The sequence below is a fragment of the Leptonychotes weddellii genome, chromosome 8 (assembly GCF_054177405.1).
Source record: "Leptonychotes weddellii isolate Sample4059 chromosome 8, ASM5417740v2, whole genome shotgun sequence".
NCBI classification, from domain to species: domain Eukaryota; kingdom Metazoa; phylum Chordata; class Mammalia; order Carnivora; family Phocidae; genus Leptonychotes; species Leptonychotes weddellii.
Genome location: NC_138376.1, coordinates 127,719,788 through 127,739,308, shown reverse-complemented (window position 1 = coordinate 127,739,308; position 19,521 = coordinate 127,719,788). Strand labels below are relative to the sequence as shown.

The 19,521-nt window shown below is 44.3% G+C and overlaps 1 protein-coding gene across 5 annotated transcripts in view; it reads left to right on the top strand.

The window, feature by feature from the left end:
* The first annotated feature begins 205 nt into the window (after positions 1–205).
* C8H6orf118 (chromosome 8 C6orf118 homolog) overlaps positions 206–19,521 on the top strand; it is a 25,968-nt gene continuing 6,652 nt past the window's right edge. For 3 of the 5 annotated variants that reach the window (XM_081829288.1, XM_081829292.1, XM_081829291.1), the window contains exons 1-5: positions 206–306; positions 6,927–7,600; positions 8,447–8,569; positions 9,347–9,406; positions 18,843–18,967. In XM_081829288.1, coding sequence (XP_081685414.1) covers positions 282–306; positions 6,927–7,600; positions 8,447–8,569; positions 9,347–9,406; positions 18,843–18,967 — 1,007 coding nt within the window. In that variant the 5' untranslated portion in view covers positions 206–281. The other 2 variants (XM_081829289.1, XM_081829290.1) reach the window with 2 other exon arrangements.

The window sequence follows — 19,521 nt, the reverse complement described above, 5'->3', positions numbered from 1 at the left end:
TTGTTCCCCAGGCTTTGGTAAAGTATTAGAGTACAAGGGTATTTTGGTGCTTCTCAAATGACAGAAAGTGTTTTAATTTACAAAGTAAAGCAAGCCCGGAAACCTGGTACTCCCTGTTCAGGAAGGCGTGCCGGGGAGGGCGGGGCGGAGGGCGGGGCTGGGTGGGGGTGGCCCAGCAGCAGAGGAACGCCCCCCCACCCCCCCAGCGGGGGAGGGCCTTCGAATGTTTGTCCGTCTCCGCGGTAACTGCGGCCTCAGTCCGGAGCTGCGGTGCCGGAGCGATGGCCGGGGGTTCGGGGCCCGAGTGTAAGTGTGCGCTGAGCGCGCTGTGTTTGCCGTCTGAGGTCCGTTGGCTGTGCGCTCGCCCAGAACGCCAGCGGCTCCGAACCCGGAGGGAAATGAAAACCTTTCTGGTGGCTGCACCTCAGCCCCGGGTCACCAGGGTGTAGGGCTGCGTCTGGGGACGCCGTGCCTCCTCGGAAAGCCTACTGGTCACACTCAAAGGAACCAGGTCGTGTGCGCGCGCGTGCGTGTGTGTGTGCGCTTGCGCATGCGTGCGTGTCCTCTGGGAGGAGGAGGGATGAGGGGGCGGTTTCCAGACGCTGGTCCGAGTGTGCTTTCTAAAGAGCCACCCGCTGGCGGGCACGCTCCCTGGCCGCCGCCACCCTGCAGTCCTCCCGGAGCCGCCGCCAACCACAGGACAGCCGTCGCGTTTATTTAGCTTCCGGCTCCCGAAGGCGAGGGTTACTGGTGTGAGTTGAGGACCCGGAGGCAGGGGGACGTCACCCGGCTCTTTTGACCCCGCGGCCATCGCTTTCCCACCACACCGCGGCCTGCAGAGGAATTTTGAGTTGAGAGAAAGCTTACTGGGTGGAGCAATACAGTCTGAACGGTAACGTATTTTGAAAGAAATTCCATTACGGGCAAGTGCATGGCGCACTCCTGCGCGCGTTGCTTAGTGGGCAGGCGAGAGCCCGGGCCGCAGGCAGCGCAGACTGACCGCGGAGCCCTGGCCTCAGCCACCTGCGGCTCAGTCTCCCCCCGCCCCCCGTGAAGTGAGGGTGCTGAGGGCACTCCTCTCCCGTGAGTTCTCGACCATGCGGTTTCTGTTCCCCCTGCAATCACTCCACGTACTGGCTGTGTGCACGAAACCCCCCCCCCACCTTTTTTTTTTTTTTTAAAGATTTTATTTATTTATTTGACAGAGAGATAGGGAGTACAAGTAGGCAGAGAGGCAGGCAGAGAGAGAAGGAGAAGCAGGCTCCCCTCTGAGTAGGAAGCCTGATGTGGGCTCGATCCCAGGACCCTGGGATCATGACCTGAGCCGAAGGCAGCCGCTTAACCGACTGAGCCACCCAGGCGCCCGAAAACCCCTTTTTTCTAAAGCCTCTCACTGCTCACGTCTGTCCGGTCTCTGGGCACGTGGTCTAATGGATTTTCCAGTCCTGCTGTTTGAGCGCTTTCGAAGTTCCTCTCGGCTTCGGCTGGCTTCCCCTGCACAGAGAGGTCTTCCTCGGGCCGCGCATGATTCCGCAGTTGTGCGCAGAGCACTTGTCTCTGTCTGTGCCGAGCGGTGTTTGGGTAGCGGGAGGGCGAGCTGCTGGGTGCCCAGAGACGCGGCCCTGTGTACACAGAACATCCGGGCCCATTTTTGCCTCGCAACATCGGGGTTCGTGGTACTCAACTTTCAAGAACTGCCCCGTAAGATTTAAATTGCGAGGTGACTGCGTGCCCTCGGCAAAACCTGCAACGTGGTGGCTGGAAACAGAGAAGGCTCTCGTCTTATTTTGGTAATTCTTAATAAGTACATATTCTGTAAAAAGGAGGAGGAAAAAATAGTCGCCAAATAAATCCCTTACAAGTAAATCGGGTGCAGTGCAAAGGAAAGCACCCAACAGCTGTGGGGCCCAGGCACCCGCACCCCGGCTACGCAGCGGGCCGCGGGAATACTTTTACAGCCTTCCAGCCTTTGGAGGTTATTTTTTCTTTAATATGGGCGTAAAGAAACTGGAGGCTCTCCTCTGTAATGTTGGGCCGTATGACTGCATTCTTCCATTTGGGATCCCTGGGCACAGGGCAGTGGTGTGCTGTGGGTGACGCCCCTCCCCGCCCCCCGCCCCAGGGCTGGCTCTCCCTGAATTGTCAAGACTACTTAGTGATTTTCCTGCCTCTTCTGCTGGCCACTAGCCCTCCCCTCACTGTCATGACCCTCCGGCCCTTCCAGTCCTGGGAACCACGCGCCGTATTTGGTTTCTTCTGCTGCTATAACAGATGACCACAGATTTAGTGACTTAAAGCAAACCAAGCTTGTCATCGTTCTGGAGGGCAGGAGTCTGGGTTTGCTCTGCTGGGCCCTGCTAGGGTCTCCCTGGGCTGAAATCAGGGTGCCGGCTGGCTACCTTCCTTTCTCAAGGCTCTGGGACACAATTTCCTCCAGGATCACTCAGGCGGTTGGCAGGACCCACTTCCTTGAGGTTGTAGGACTGAGCTCCTGTTCTTGCTGGCTGTAAGCTCCTGGACGCCTCTCTCTAGTACCTGTGCGTGGGCCCTCCACCCCAGAGCCCCCAACGGCCATGGAATCCTCCTCTCCCTCCAAATCTCTCTGACTCTCCTTCTGCCACTTCTCCCTTCTGAGCCCAGCCAGAGAAGGTTCTCTGCTGTGAGGGACCCATGGGATCAGACTGGGCCCACCTGGGTAATTCTGGATAATCTCTTTATTCTAAGGTCATAACTTTAATGAAATCTGCAAAGTCCCTTTGCCAAGAGCATAGAATTAGGCGGACCCATTAATCTGCTTTCCATGTCCAACCACAGGACAGCCGTAGATACGTTAAGATAATTAACCTTTGGTGTGGTTTTCCCTTCCTCGCTCCAGCACCGTAGATGTGTGCTTCTCCCACAGCTCCTACCTTCTCCCTATCGCGTAGCTCATTCCCTACTGGACTTTCAGATTGCTGCTGGGGAATCCGAGGGAGACAGCAGTGTGGTACAGAGTAAAATTTTACCTTATTATTTAAAATTCTAAAAATATGACTTCTTTTCCACATTTATTCATGAAACAAAACAGATACTCTTGGTCTTTTTCTGAAGATGCCGATGTTAATAAAACAGTTTCTTCCCTTGAGGAAAAGTAGAAATCACAGGAGAAGAGCATTACAGTTGGTGACCAGTACAAAACCATCCGCAGAATTCAGGGAAGAGAGCTTAAAATCTTGAGAAGAGTTGTAAACATCCTATAGGTGATTAACATGGGGGAGGACCAAACAGCCACAGGGAGAGGATCTGCACAGAGGGGCCCCACATGGATTCTTTTAGGAGTTCAAGCACCCAGCCTGGCCTGCCCTGTTCCCCAAGGCTCTGGGGCTCTCCTCTGGCCATACCTGCCCCACAGGGCAAGGAGTCTGTGGGGCTGGGGATTGGCCTGCTCTTTTCCCTGAATTTTTGCCTCTAACACATACCACAAGGATGTTTGCTGACTTAAGTCTGGAGGTGAGGGAGACAGCACAAGAAGATGTCTATGGGATTCCAAGGTTCCCTGAGATCGCATAACACAGGAAAGTGACTTGTAATAATTTTGACATTAAAGACCTACTGCTTCTGTCTTGGAAAAGATGAACCACCAAAAACAACATCCTGTATTTAAAAATGTCAAATGCTGATGTTTGAAATATTTATTAATTTAAACCTAGTCCAAAAAACCTATTACTATGTCTTATCAATATCTATTCAACATTGGTTTGGTTTTACTTAAAACGAATTTGTTCCCCAGTTACTTGGTAAAGAATGACATTTTCCAATGAATTATTTCAACCTTTTCTGTTCTTTTTCTGTCAGTTTGAGGTGGCAGAATATGCAAATAAACAATGTTTCCAGGTAGAAAAGAAATTAAAATATTTATTGCCAGTATGGGATCCCTGGTACATATTGTAAGAACTTGGCAGAGAGAAATGGAATCCAGATTCTCTAAATCTAGTGAAGCAAGTCTTGTTGCAATGTAAAGAAAAATATTCTAAGTAGGAAAATGATTTTGCTAATTTTCTGGTGGTTTCAAATCCTTTCCGGAAATAAAATAAACACAACTGAGCTGCCTCCTTCTCCCACTTTCCAAAGAGAATTGGAATAATGCATGTGATGGTGGATTTTAGGTGTCGCCTTAGCTAGGCCACAGTGCCCAAATATTTGGTCACATTTCATTCTGGATATTTCTGTTGAGGCTGTTTGTTGGATGAAATTAACATTTATATCAGTAGACTTTGAGTAAAGCAGATTGCTCTCTGAAATGTGGGTGGGCCTCATCTAATCTGTTGAAGACCTTATAGAATAAAGACTGACCTCCCCAGAGCAAGAGGGAATTCTCTAGCAGAAAGCCTTGGGCATGAAGTGGGTATCCAGCATGCTGACCATCGTGCAGATTTTGGACTTGCCAGAGGGCATAACCATGTGAGCCAATTCCTTATAACAAATCTCTTTACATATTCTCTCTCTCTCTATCGTATTGGTTCTGTCCTCTGGAGAAGCCCAACAAATACAATGTGTGTTTAGTATCTTCTTTAAGTGTTTCTGCCTTTGATGAATTATGATTGACTGTCTTGAAAGATGGTTCTATTAATATTTTAACATTTTATAAGTGGTTTCTTTGAAGTAATAAGCTGATCAATAGGGAGAAATTCTCAAGAATCCCACTGCTGGAAGTATTTGCTCTAATATCTGACCACACAGATGGGAAAGGTTGATTTGTCTCTTCATGGGACAAGGCAAAGGGAGACTGTGCTCTGGGCTTGGCAACATCCCTGAGATGGGGAGAACTCTGGGACGGCTCAAGTTTCCCTGACCTCTGGTGCGTACTTGGCATAGTCCTCAAGACTTTGAACATGAGGAGAGAGTGCTCTGTGATTGTGCTATGTCCCATAGCACCAGTGACCTCAAGACAGGTAGTGTGTTGGGTGGGCCTGACCTAATCACATGAAGCTGGTCCTAGAGGAGGGTCAGAGGTTAGGGGCATGAGAAGTACGTGAGGGGGACTCAGGGATGAGGGGTGCATGTGTTCAGGGATGAGGGTAGTCACTGGGAGCTTAGAGTGACCCCCACCAACAGCCAACCAGGAAGTGGGGGCCTCAGTCCTACAACCACAAGGAGTTGGATTCTGTCAACAACAGGAATAAGCCTGGAAGCAGGTTTTCTCCCAAAGCTTCCCAGACCTCAACCAGACCCACATTTTGTTATCTGTGTTGTAATATCCTGAGCAGAGAACCTAACTCCTTCATGCTGGAGTTCGGTCCCATAGAACCGTGATCTAATACATGGGTTTGAAGCTACTTAGTTTATGATAATTTGTTACACAGTGATAGAAGTGATTCTACTTCTTCATATTCTCTGGGCCTTTCTTTTCTTAGGTGAAAACAGAGGAAATCATGTGTCCTGATTTATTGTCATTACATGCATTGGTCAGGGAAAAGGGTTTGGATGTGGCATAGTTCCCAGAAAGTCCTCCCCTGCATTACTCAGGTGCTAGTGGAATAAGAGAGATGATCCAGCAGTTTGGGTAAAAATGTTGTATTCAGGAATCAGTTCTGCCACTTGTTAGGTGTCTGGACCTGAGTGGGTCCCAGAACTCCTTCTCAGCTTCCCTTTTACAAAATAGGGACAAAACCAGTTATAGATGGAATCCTTGTGAGGACCAGCGGGTGTGACAGGGTTATGGGCCTGGGTAATGCCCAGTCTGTGGGAGTTCAGAACGGGCCCTTGAGGGCTCCGATGGGCCTGCTTTACCACTCTGCTGCCAGTGTCCATCCCCGCTCGGGTGACATGGTGGGACAGATCTGCTTATTCTTTCCTCCAGGGTTCTCTGGGAAGGTGAAGCTGTGGGCTAGCTGCTCCGTGGCCCTCACAGTGCATGGCCAAAAAGAAATCTCATGTTGAAGTCTGGGCCAACTCATGTTCTACCAGAAAAATTTCATAAGGTGTTCCTTGTCCTAGAGTCCTTTCTTAAAATAGATACCATTTATGGAGTATCTGTTCCAGGCCATGGGCTTCTCTGCCAAATGCAGTTTCATTTAGCTGTCAATCAATCCTTTTGAGTAGGATGATTATCCTGATCTTGCAGAGGAAGAAACTGTGATTCAGAGAGATTATGTAAGCTCTATGAGATCACATGGTTAGGAAACTGACTCAAAAAGCCATGTTTTTACAGTTTTATGTCCTGGAGCATGTGCCCAAGTGGAGCCCTACCACTGGGATATGTGAGAAGCAGGGACCTTTGTGGAAGGAGCTGGAGTCCCCATCAACTTACCCACAGGTTTTACTCCCTGGCTCCTTATCTTCCTACAAGTGGGGGTGGGAGCAGAAGGGGTGACTGGCTCAGCAGTCACTGAGGGGTTTGATCAGGGACTCTGAGACCTTTCAATATTAAGAGAGAAAGAAAAACATTTTGTAGGGGTGAATGTCTCTAAGTGCCATCATTATGAATCGTAATTACACTGTTAAAACTTTCCTTTCAGAACTTTTGCTAATATGGTAAGAAACCATCAAAAGTCCCTCCCCCCTTCTTCCTGGCTTTGAAGGGCCCTGGAGGGACTCCTTCCCTCCCTCCCTCCCTCCCTCCATCCCTTCCTTCCTTCCTGGTTTTATTTTTAAGTAATCTTCACACCCAACATGGGGTTCAAACCTACAACCCCAAGATCAAGAGTTGCATGCTCTATGGACTGAGTGTTCCTGCAGGGCCCTGGGCTTTCTGATCAGAACTGCACATCATGTGTATCTAGCAGTCCTCTGTTTGCAGCCAGGCCTGGCCTGTGTGCTGTTTTCTGTCTGTGTCTGTCGGCTCCTCCTCTGGGAATGAGATATGCCAGCTCAGCAAATGCACACAGCTGTCTTACTGTCTTATTATGGAACTAATATTTAATAATCTTATTATCTTTTCTGACCAGTTTACATGAGGTGGAAGCACTGTGAGGTGCAAGGTGATAGGACTTTATGCAATCTAACGAAACTACTGAACAAACTTCAGAAAGATCACAGAGATGACATCTATCTCTACACCTCTGGGCACTTGAATTCCAATAAGCTCTACAGGCCACCTGAGACAATCCTATATCACTGGCCCAATGCCAATAGACCAAAAGGGGAAAAAATCTTCAAAATAGAAAAGCCATCTGATAAGAAGATTGCAAAGATGAAAGATGCTTTGGCTTATTTTGCCATCAATACAGCTCTGAGTCCAAAAGATGCCCAGACCACACCACTATTCAGGTATTTGAACCCTCTGGAGCATATTTCCCACACTTCAGAAGAGGACTTCTTTCCAAGGAAGGCTCTAGGAAGAGAGGCTTCTCCAGAACTGCGGAGGAGAGAAGAGCTGAGACTGCCAGAGATGAAGGTTCTCAAGTACAGAACAGTGGAGTCCAGCCGTCAGTGTGTGATGTCTCCCCGACCCAAGGATGAGTACCGGTACATCAGCTCCTACTTAGCTGGCATAACAAAGGCAGACAAGTATAAGAAGTTCCTGTGTTTCCAAAAAGAAGTTCTTGCAAAGCAAGATCTCACGAAGCACGATTTCACTGGGATCAAGGCAGCAATATGCCATGAAAAGAAGTTGGAACAGGTAAGGAGGGTGATTTTGCAGTGCTGTGGGGAAACTGCTGTAGTCCTAGGTGTCTAAATGTTGTGGGTGGAGACCCACATTCAGGCACCTCCTTTACATTTCCAGCTAGAAAATAGTGTACCTACCAGTTCTGACATGATGTAGATGATAACAGGGAGAAGTAAAGGAAGGCCAAGTCTGGAAACAGGTCAGTTGGAGGTGACTTCATAGGCAGAGCATCAGATGCTGCCTGGCAGCTGTGGTACATACAATGTTCATGGATAGCAGACATATCTGACGAAAGGTTTGCCTAACTCACTATGGAAGCATGTGAGGGGAGAGTGAGGTGGGAGTAGACGGTTAGGTAACGTAGGTGCAGTCTGCTTGGAGTCACCCATGTCTGTGGAAGGTGGTTAGCATGATGGGAGGAGCTTTGGTGAACTCCCAGGGGCTGAGAGTCGTGCACAGTGACCGCAGATGTGATGCAAGGGTGAGAATGCCAGAATGGAAGAAATAGCAGCATACCTGAGAAATAACCAAACCTGATGAGGGTTTTGGCTGAGAGGGCTAATGGAAAGAGGAAGACCCTGGGGACGTTGTGGACAAGTACAGGGTGTAATGGAGTGAATAAAGAAAACATAGACCAACGCCTTTGAAAACAGTGCAATCAGACCTTCTCAGCACTGCTCAGAGGGAATGAGATGCACCTTGGTTTGCTGCCTGGCTCTGTCCAGACCCAGTTCTGGAGCGGTGGGAGATGGACCCTCTGATAGAAAGCCCCATGGAAATTCTTATTCCTCTACCGAGAAGCTATTTGGAAAGAAAAATGAAGACATCTTAAAATGACTGGTTCTCTTTATCCACCAGGAGCTCCAGAAAGTGTGCGTGTGTGACCCTCAGCAGTTCAACAGACTGCACGTCTTCAGAGAAGTCTTTGAAGATATTTGCAATAGTTCTTTGATATTTGGTGATATCTTGAAAGAAGTTAAGGTAATAAAAAATGTTTATTTCCCACATAACCACTGAGAGCCACATATGATGCTTTGCACACAGGATCGCATTTCTCACAGAAATTCTGCCAAATATCATGGCCTCCATTCTACAGATGACGAAAATCACTTGCAGACTCAAAGTAACGTGCATATAGCCACATAAATCACAAGTGGGCCCATGTGAATAAACAACCAGCTAGCTCACTCCTTAAGCCCATTTTCCCCCCACTAAAGCTTCCCAATTATTCATAGGCTTTTCTAAATTGTACATATGTAACATATAAACTTTTATAATTATGCATAATTATTTCATATACATTCCTATGGAATTATAAGTTTGCTGTGATTTCATGATATCAAAGCTGAGTTGAAATGAGGTTGCTTCCATATCTTTTCTATTGCCTAAGGCCTAAATAAGAGCAGTCATACAGTGGCCTGTTCTCCAGAGAACATCCCCAAACCTAGGGAGTAATCCCTGGCAGGTGAGCAGGACCCACAGAGCATCTGTATGGCAGGAGATCATGTGTTGTATGTGTGTCAAGGTATTTTAGAATGCTATTCTGAGGTGATCAACAGTTAACCCTCAGATGTGCTTCAAAGTTGGTGAGATTTTATACACTTTATTGTATGTATTATTGGTTTTATACTGAAGGAACATTTTATAATTTTTGAAATGATCTGAACCGACATCCTTAACTTCCATATTATTTATCCCTGCAAAGAAACTTACCTTGTGATATAACACATTTTCAGTGGATTTTTTTTTTTTGTACAGGATGAATATGAACTCTACATGGCAATACTTCTGCGGTCCCACTCCCCATCACAGTGTAAGGTAACAGCTGATCCTCCAGGTGTCTAAATAAAGCCTATTTCTTCATTGCTTCATATTTCATGAGTAGGAGAAAGCATTCTGAATCCAAGAAGCCCCATTTGTGCCTCTACAGCTGAAGGACACCATGGGTAAAGAATACCTCCTGCCCACAGTGAGAGTGAGCGGTGGGGTGAGGGGGGGCATACACATTTCCTGTGTTTTGCCAATGTCTCTGGCCACCCACTGTCAGTGATCTCTCTGGCTGATTCCTCTGTAACCCAGTCCTCACCTGACTGTTTTCCTCAGCATTGATCCTCTCTTTTCTCCCTCTCACCCTGGTTATGAGATACATTTGCATACCCTTACACTGATGACCCCTAGCTCTGTATATGTCACTCAGATATTTCCTGGGAGTTCCAGATTATACCTGTTTCCAGCTTCTTGCTGGATGTTGACACTTAGGTGTCCAAAGCAGGCAGATTACAGACCTAAAAATAGGGAGATTATCCAGAATTACCCTGGTGGGCCCAGTCTGATCCCATGGGTCCCTCACAGCAGAGAACCTTCTCTGGCTGGGCTCAGAAGGGAGAAGTGGCAGAAGGGGAGTCGGAGAGATTTGGAGGGAGAGGAGGATTCCATGGCCGTTGGGGGCTCTGGGGTGGAGGGTCCATGCACAGGCACTAGAGAGAGGCGTCCAGGAGCTGACAGCCAGCAAGAACAGGAGCTCAGTCCTACAACCGCAAGGAAGTGGGTCCTGCCAACTGCCTGAGTGATCCTGGAGGAAATTGTGTCCCAGAGCCTTGAGAAAGGAACGTAGCCAGCCGGCACCCTGATTTCAGCCCAGGGAGACCCTAGCAGGGCCCAGCAGAGCAAACCAGACTCCTGCCCTCCAGAATGGCGATGACAAGTTTGTGTTAAGCCACAAAATTTGTGATGACTGTGTAAAACTCAGAAAATACCCCGTAAATATCTCAAAATAGAGTTTCCAACACTGTTTTTAAGCTGTCCTTTATCGAACTTTAGCTATTGTAGGGTGTGCTTGTGATGCTCATCTCTCTGGTGCCTCCCGGTGGCCTGGATTCCACATCTTCCCTGCATTTTCCCCATGAGTCAGCTGTGCTTGGCTGAATAGTGTCCTCCAAAACATTATGTCCACTTGGAAGCTGTGAGTGTGACCTTACTGGGAAATAGGGTCTGTGCAAATACAATCAAGTGAGGATGAGGTCGTTGGGCTGACTGGTGTAGTTCTGGTAGTTCTATTTTTTACCTTTTTGAGGAATATCCGTACTGTTTTCCAGAGTGGCTACACCAGTTGGCATTCCCACCAACAGTTTAACAGCGTTCCCCTTTCTCCACAACCCCACCAATATCTTGTTTCTTGTGTTGTTGATTTTAGCCGTTCTGATAGGTGTGAGGTGATATCTCATTGTAATTTTGATTTTGCATTTCCCTGATGGTGAGTAGTGTTGAGCATCTTTTCATGTCTGTTGGCCATCTGGATGTCTTCTTTGGAGAAATGTCATTCATTTCTTCTGGCCATTCTTATAAAAGATTTATTTATTTATTAATTTTAGAGAGAGAGAGAGAGTGCACGAGCAGGAGAGGTAGAGAGAGAGAGACTCTGAAGGAGTCTCCACGCTGAGCGTGGAGCCTGATGTGGGCCTCCATCCCATGACCCTGAGATCACGACCTGAGCTGAAACCAAGAGTCAGATGCCTAAGTGACTGCCCCACCCAGGCACTCCCCTTCTGCCCATTTTTAATTGGATTATTTGGTTTTTTGAGTATTGAGTTGTAAGTTCTTTATATGTCTTGGATACTAACCGCTTGTTGGATATGTCATTTGCAAATATCTTCTCCCATTCCGTAGGTTGTCTTTATTTTTGTTGATTATTTCCTTCACTGTACAGAAGCTTTATTTTGATATAGTGCCAATATTTTATTTTTGCTCTTATTTCCCTTGCCTCAGGAAACATCTAGAAAAACGTTGCTAGGGCCGATGTCAGAGACCTTACTGCCTGTGTTCTCTTCTAGGACTTATATGACTTCAGGTCTCACATTTAGGTCTTTAATCCATTTTCAATTTATTTTTGTATATGGTATAAGAAAGTGGTCCAGTTTCCTTTTTTCCAACGTAGCTGTCCAGTTTTCCCAACACCATTTGTTGAAGAGACTATCCTTTTCCCATTGGCTATTCTTTCCTGCTTTGTCAAAGATTAACTGACCATATAATTGTAGGTTTGTCTCTGGGCTTTCTATTTTGTTCCATTGATCTATGTGTCTATTTTTGTGCCAGTACCAGACTGTTTAGATTACTACAGCTCTGTAATATAACTTGAAGTCTGGAATTGTGATACTTCCAGCTTTGCTTTTCTTTTTCAAGATTGACTTGGCAATTTGGGTTTTTTGTAGTTCCATATAAATTTTAGGATTTTAAAAATTCTAGTTCTGTGGAAAATGCTATTGGTATTTTGGTAGGGATTGCATTAAATCTGTAGATTGCTTTGGGTAGTATAGACATTTTAACAATATTTTTTCTTCTAATCCATGAGCATGGAATGTCTTTCCATTTCTTTGTGTCCTCTTCAATTTCTTTCATCAATATTTTAGTTTTCAGAGTACAGGTCTTTTACCTCTTTGGTTAGGTTTATTCTAGGTATCTTATTATTTTTGGTGCAATTGTAAATGGGATTATCTTCTTAATTTCTTTTTCTGCTGCTTCATTATTAGTATATAGAAATGCAACAGATTTCTGCACATTGATTTTGTATCTTGCAACTTTATTGAATTCCTTTATCTGTTTTAGTAGTTTTTTGGTGATCTTTAAGGTTTTCTACATATAGTAGCATGGCATCTACAAATAGTGAGAGTTTTACATCTGTAGTTTGGATGCCTTTTATTTTTTTGTTGTCTCATTGCTGTGGCTAGGAATTCTAGTACTGTTTTGAATAAAAGTGGTGAGAGTGGACATCCTTGTCTTGTTCCTGACATTAGAGGGGAAGCTCTCAGTTTTTCCCCATTGAGTATGATGTTCAGTATATATTTTTTTATATGTGGCCTTTATTATGTTGAGGTATGTTCCCTATAAACCTACCTGAGGGCTTTTATCATGAACGAATGTTATACTTTGTCAAATGCTTTTTCTGCATCTATTGAAATAATCTTATGGTTTTTATCCTTTCTTTTATTGATGTGATGTATCACATTGACTGATTTGCAAATATTGAACCACTCTTGCATGCTGGGAATAAATCCCTCTTGATTGTGGTGAATGATTTTTTAAATGTATTGTTGGATTTGGTTTGTTAGCATTTTGTTGAGGATTTTTTTTTTAAAGGTTTTATTTATTTATTTGACAGAGAGAGACATAGCGAGAGAGGGAACACAAGCTGGGAAGTGGGAGAGGGAGAAGCAGGCTTCCCGTGGAGCAGGGAGCCCGATGTGGGGATCGATCCCAGGACTCTGGGATCATGACCTGAGCCAAAGGCAGACGCTTAATGACTGAGCCACCCAGGCGCCCCAAGGATTTTTTTTTTTTTAAAGATTTTATTTATTTACTTGTCAAAGAGAAGGGGAGAGAATGAGTGGTGGTGGGGGAGGAGCAGAGCAAGAAGCAGGCTCCCCGCTGAGCAAGGAGTCCCATGTGGGACTTGATCTCAGGATCCTGGGATCATGACCTGAACTGAAGGCAGATGCTTAACCAACTGAGTCACCCAGGCGTCCCTGCTGAGTTTTTGTTTTTTTTTTAAGATTTTATTTATTTGAGAGAGAGAGCACAAGCAAGCATGGGCAAGTGAGGGGCAGAGGGAGAAGCAGACTCCCTGCTGAGCAGGGAGCCTGATGCGGGGCTCGATCCTGGGACTCTGGGATCATGACCCAAGCTGAAGCAGACGCTTAACCAACTGAGCCATCCAGGCATCATGTTGAGTATTTTTTTTTTAAAGATTTATTTATTTATTTGACAGAGACAGCGAGAGAGGGAACACAAGCAGGGGGTGTGGAAGAGGGAGAAGCAGGCTTCCCATGGAGCAGGGAGCCCGATGCAGGGCTCGATCCCAGGACCCTGGGATCATGACCTGAGCTGAAGGCAGACACTTAACCGACTGAGCCACCCAGGCGCCCCTCATTTTGGGTATTTTTACATCTATGTTCATCAAAGATACTGGCCTGTAGTTCTTTTTTGCTGTTGTTGTTTGGTGGTGATGTCTTTATCTGCTTTGGGTATCAGGGTAATGCTGGCCTCATATAATGAATTTGGAAGTTTTCCCTCCTCTTCCATGTTTTGGAATAGTTTGAGAAAATAATACTAACTCTTCTTTAATATTTTGGTAGAATTCAGCTGTGAAGCCAAACGATCATGAACTTTTGTTTGTTGAGAGTTTTTTGATTACTGATTCAATCTCCTTTTTGGTACTTAGTCTATTCAAATTTTCTGTTTCTTCCTGCTTCAGTTTTGGTAGGTTATATGTTTCTAGGAATTTATCCGTTTCTTTTAGTTTGTCCAGTTTGTTGGCATATAGTTTTTCATAATATTCTCTTATAATTGTTTGTATTTCTGTGATGTTGGTGGTTCTTCCTCCTCTTTCATTTGTAATTTTATTTATTTATTTATTTCAGATTTATTCATTTGTTTTGAGAGAGAGAGGAAGAGCAATAATCTCGAACAGACTCCCCGCTGAGCACAGAGCCTGACGTGGGGCTCAATTTTACGCCCCTGAGATCATGACCTGAGCCAAAATCAAGAGTTGGAGGCTTGAAAAAAAAAAAAAAACGAAGAAGAAAAAGAGGGCGCCTGGGTGACTCAGTCGGTTAAGCGTGTGTGTTTGGCTCAGGTCATAATTCCAGGGTCCTGGGATTGAATCCCACGTCGGGCTCCCTACTCTTCAGGGAGTCTCCTTCTCCCTCTTCCCCTACCCCCCACTTGTTCTCTTAATCGCTCTCTTACTCTCTCACTCTTTCTCAAATAAATGGGTAAAATCTTAAAAAAAAAAAAAAGAATTGGAGGCTTAACCAACTGAGCCACCCAGGCATCCTCTGTAATTTTATTTTATCAATTTTTGTTGTGCTGTTTTTCAAAGAACCAGCTCCTGATTTCATTTATTTGTTCTACTTTTTTTTTTTTTTTAAGTTTCTATAGCATTTATTTCTGCTCTAATCTTTATTATTTCCTTCCTTCTACTGGTTTTTGGTTTTGTTTGTTATTTTTTCTAGCTCCTTTAGGTGTAAGGTTAGGTTGTTTATTTGAGATTTCTTTTTGCCTTTTGAGGTAGGCCTGTATTGCTATAAACTTCCCTCTTAGAATAGCTTTTGCTGCATCCCAGAGGTTTTGGATCGTGTGTTTTCATTTTCATTTGTTCCCATGTACTTTTGGATTTCTTTCTTGATTTCTTGGTTAACCTATTCATTGTTTATTTAACCTCCATGTATTTGTGGTCTTTCTGGATTTTTTCTTGTAGTTGATTTCTAGTTTCATAGCATTGTGGTTGGAAAAGCTGCATAGTATGACTTTGATCTCTTTGAATTGTTGATACTTGTTTTGTGGCCCAATATGTGATCTGTTCTGGAGAATGTTCCATGTACACCTGAGAAGAATGTGTATTCTGATGTTTTAGGATAGAATGTTCTAAATATATCTGTTAAATCCACCTGGACCAATGTGTCATTCAATGCCATTGTTTCCTTGTTGATTGTCTGATTGGATGATCTGTCCATTGATGTAAGTGGGGTGTTAAAGTCCCCTACTGTTATTGTATTGCTATCAATTAGTTCCTTTATGTTTTTTATTAACTGTTTTATGTATTTGCATGCTCCCATGTTGGGTACATAAATATTTAAAATTGTTATATCTCCTTATTGGATTGTCCCCTTTGTTACTATGTATTATCCTTCTTTGTCTCTTGTTCCACTCTTTGTTTTAAAATCTATTTATTCTGATGTAGTATTGCTATTTCAGCTTTATTTTGACACTCATTTGCATGATAAATGTTCCTCCATCCCCTGACTTTCAATCTGCAGGTGAGTCTCCTATAGGCAGCATATAGATGGGTCTTGTTTTTTATCCATTCTGTCATCCTATGTCTTTTGATTGGAGCATTTGGTCCACTTACATTCAAAGTAATTATTGATAGATAGGTATTTATTGCCATTTTGTTACTTATTTTGTCTTTGTTTCTGAAGTTTTTTTCTGATCCTTTCTTCTTTCATGGTTTGTTGGTTTTCTTAGTGATATATTTGGGTTTTGTTATTCTTTGTATATCTATTACTGATTTTCGATTTGTGGTTACCATTAGGTTTGTATATAATATCTACATATAGCAGTCTATATTAAGTTGATGATCGTTTAAGTTTGAACACGTTCTTTAGTCTTCTCCTCCCCACATTTTAGGTATATGGTGTCATAATTCACATCCTTTTATTTTGTGAATTCCTTGACTGACTTTTTACAGAAATATTCATTTTTACTGCTTTTGTGTTTCCTACCTTCATACTATCACTTTTGGTCTTTTCTTTCCACTCAAAGTGTCCCCTTTAATATGTCTTGTAGGGCTGGTTTAGTGGTCATGAACTCCTTTAGTTTTTGTTTGTCTGGGAAACTCTTTATCTCTCCTTCTATTCTGAATAATAGTGTTGCTGGATAGAATATTCTTGGCTACACATTTTCCCCATTCAGCACTTTGAATATTTCATGCCACCCCTTTCTGGCACAAAATTTCTACTGAAAAATCTGCTGATAGCCTTATGGGGTTCCCCCTATATGTAACTGTCTACTTTTGTCTTGCTGCTTTAAAATTTTTTTTTTTATCACTACATTTTGCCCAGTTTAATTACAATATGTTGTGGTATGGATCTGCTTTTTTTATTTTGTTGACGTTTCTCTGTACCTACTGGATCTGGATATCTCTTTCCTTCCCCAGATTAGGGAACTTTTCAGTTCCCTATCAGCTATTATTTCTTCAAATAAATTTTCTACCCCAGGGGCGCCTGGGTCGCTCAGTCGTTGGGCGTCTGCCTTCGGCTCAGGTCATCATTCCAGGTCCTGGGATGGAGCCCTGCATTGGGCTCCCTGCTCGGCGGGAAGCCTGCTTCTCCCTCTCCCACTCCCACTGCTTGTATTCCCTCTCTCGCTGTGTCTCTCTCTGTCAAATAAATAAATAAAATCTTTAAAAAAAAAATTTTTTTTCTACCCCATTTTCGCTCTCTTTCTTCTGGGATCCCTACAATATGAATGTTATTATGTTTGATGGAGTCACTGAGTTCCCAAGTGTATTCTTGTTTTGCATAATTCCTTTTACTCTCTTTTGTTCAGCTTGATTACTTTCCCTCACTCTGTCTTCTAGGTCAGTAATTCATTCCTCTGCTTCTTCTAGCCTGCTGCTCATTCCATTGAGTGTGTTTCTCATTTTGTTCATTAAACCCTTTATCTCTGCTATGTTATTCCTTATCTCTGTGTTAAGGGTTTCCCTTATGTCTTTTACTCTTTTTCTCAAGTCCAGTGAGTATCTTTATGATCATTACTTTAAATACTCCATCAGGCATGTTACTTTATCTGGTTCACTTAGATCTCTGGCTGTGGCCTTGTCCTGTTCTTTCAATTTGGGACAAATTCATCTGTCTTCTCATTTTGTGTAAGTCGCTGTGCCTGTTTCTGTGTGTTAAGAAGGTCAGCTATGTCTCCTGTTCTTGAGGTTAATGGCCTTATGAAGAAGAGGTCCTGCAGCACCTTGCAGTGTAGCGTCCCCTGTTCTGCAGAGCCTGGCACTTCAGAGAGTGCCTCCAATGTGTGCTGCATGCACTCTGCTATTTTGTCCTGGCCACTTTATCCTTCAGGCCAGTTGTCTGCAGAGGCTCTCTTTGCCTGTTGTGGGCAGTGTTTGTTCCCTTGCCTGAACATGGTGAACTTTAACTAGGTGTGTTCCACTTTTGAAATGAGACCAGTCACCACCACCGCTGGAACCAATGCCCTGAAAAACTCCCAGATTGGGAGATGTGGTGTTGGCAGGGGTTTGGGCCACTCTTCTGGGGTAGGGGACCCACTGTGCTGGGACCGAGGCAGACGTGGTTGGGAGAGTAGGTCCCACTGAAGCATGGGGGTTTGGGGCATGGCTTGGTGTAAGCAAGTTAGGTAGAGAGTGTCCAAGTGGCACTGGTTCCTGCAGGTGGTCCTGTGCTCGTGCTGAGGGTTGGCAAAGGAAATGGTACCTGCCAGCTCCTTTGTTCCCAAAGGGGTCTCTCTGTGAACCCTTCCTCTCTGGGACACACTCCAAGACGAGCAAATAACTTCCCCAATGTGTGCGCCAGGTGCTCTTCAGATTGTTTTCATGCTGTATGTCTGCAGGCTGCTTGCCCTACCTTCTCTCCTGGAGTAGCCCCAATGCCCTCGGGGCTCTCCCTGAGCCAGGCACACTGACCTTTAAATCTCTAGGCTTTAAGCCCCACTACTTGCAAGAACTCATGAAATTCAGCCCCTCTTGTTTTCTTGTTTTCGTGTTCCCCATGTGGGCTTCCCTCTGTGCTAGTCTGTCTCTCACCCTCCTTTGCGACTGCAGCTCTCTCCACACCACATTGGCCACCATCCGTTTCTCTCCCAAACCATGTCTCCACACTTCCTACCTTCTTCATTGTGGGCTCTTGTCTGCCTTTAGTTGTGGAGTTTGTTCTGCCAGTCTTCAGGTCAATTTCTGGGGGGTAGTTAGGGATTTGATAGTTAGCTAGTTGTATTTGAGGGACAAAGTGAGCCTCATGTCCTCCTACTCCATTGCCATCTTCCCCATATCTGATTTACTCCTTAATTCAAACTTGCATGTGTGCAAAGTTTTCCTTGTTTTGAGCTTTTCGTGCTGCAGAAAAATAAGCTTTTGTTTGACAGGAATAAACAAACCTCCAGTTGGGGATCTACCCTATTCCTTAGTTTTTGAGGTTGAGTCCAAAAGGAACATACATGCCTTTATCCCAATCAAATATCAGCATGAAAATTTCCCTGGCCAACAGGGCATCCTATCCTTCTTTCTGTTTCTGGAAATGTGGCAGCCTTTCACCTAATGAAGCAGAGACTCTGTGTCTCCACATTTGAGTTCAGCATTGCTTTATATCCATGTAGAATAATCAAATTAAATAGTTTCTCACCAATTCAGAAATAATTCTTGTGCTCATGATAATATACTTGGAGCACTTTATTCAACATTTCTTTCCCCCACACAAACCCACAGTGAACCCCTGCCACTTTTTAACTTTCTTAAGAAAATAAAACCGTAAAATTTTAAAAACAATATTTTACCCAGATCTTTGCATGACTAGTTATTCCTTCTCCAATATTTTCTCCCCCCTTTCATCCTATTTACCTATTTTACCTAGAATTTCTATTTTGACTCAGGATATCTTGAATACACTGTAATAACAAAAAAGGAAAATGTTCACCCATCCTGTGTCTGTCTTACCCATTATGACCTTGTCCTTCCTAGACTCTGCTGGCTAATGCCAAGGGACTGGAGAAGAGATCAGTGAAGACTGCAGATGTCAACCAGGCCAAGGAGGAGCTGAGGGTGATGGTGATGGCCACCAAAGCAGCCCTGGAGCATAATGACAAGTGAGGGTTAACAGTCTGATTTTATTTATGTTGGGATTATACTATTTTACAATATTTTAAAACCATGTGACAAGCATATATATTTACATTTTTTTCTGCACTAATGGGGGAGGCATGCTGCCTTTACTAATACCCTGCCCTTTGGCCTCTTTCATAAGCCCTCACATCTGTGACTGGGAAATTCAGCCAAATCTGGTGTTTGTATGGCGAGGGGGGGAGGGTGGTTTGGGATGGTTTCTGAAAGCATCTCATCTTCTTTAGTGGTCCCCTGGGGACCTACTGATAGGTGACACTGCTGCAAAGTCAAGACACCTTTCATGAATGATCTTGTTTTTATGTTTTTAACTTAAAAAAAATCTTTTAACTTTTCTGTGTAGTCTTTCAGATGAAATCACAATTGGATAGGGCATATGTTTTATAGAGGATTTAAAGAAGACTGAAGCAAAGCCAACACACCCAAAATATTATCAAGAAAACAAAACAAGAAAAAAAACCCAAAAAACAAAACCATGTCTTCAGTATAAGTAGAGGACAAAAAGCATTCAAACTTCAAA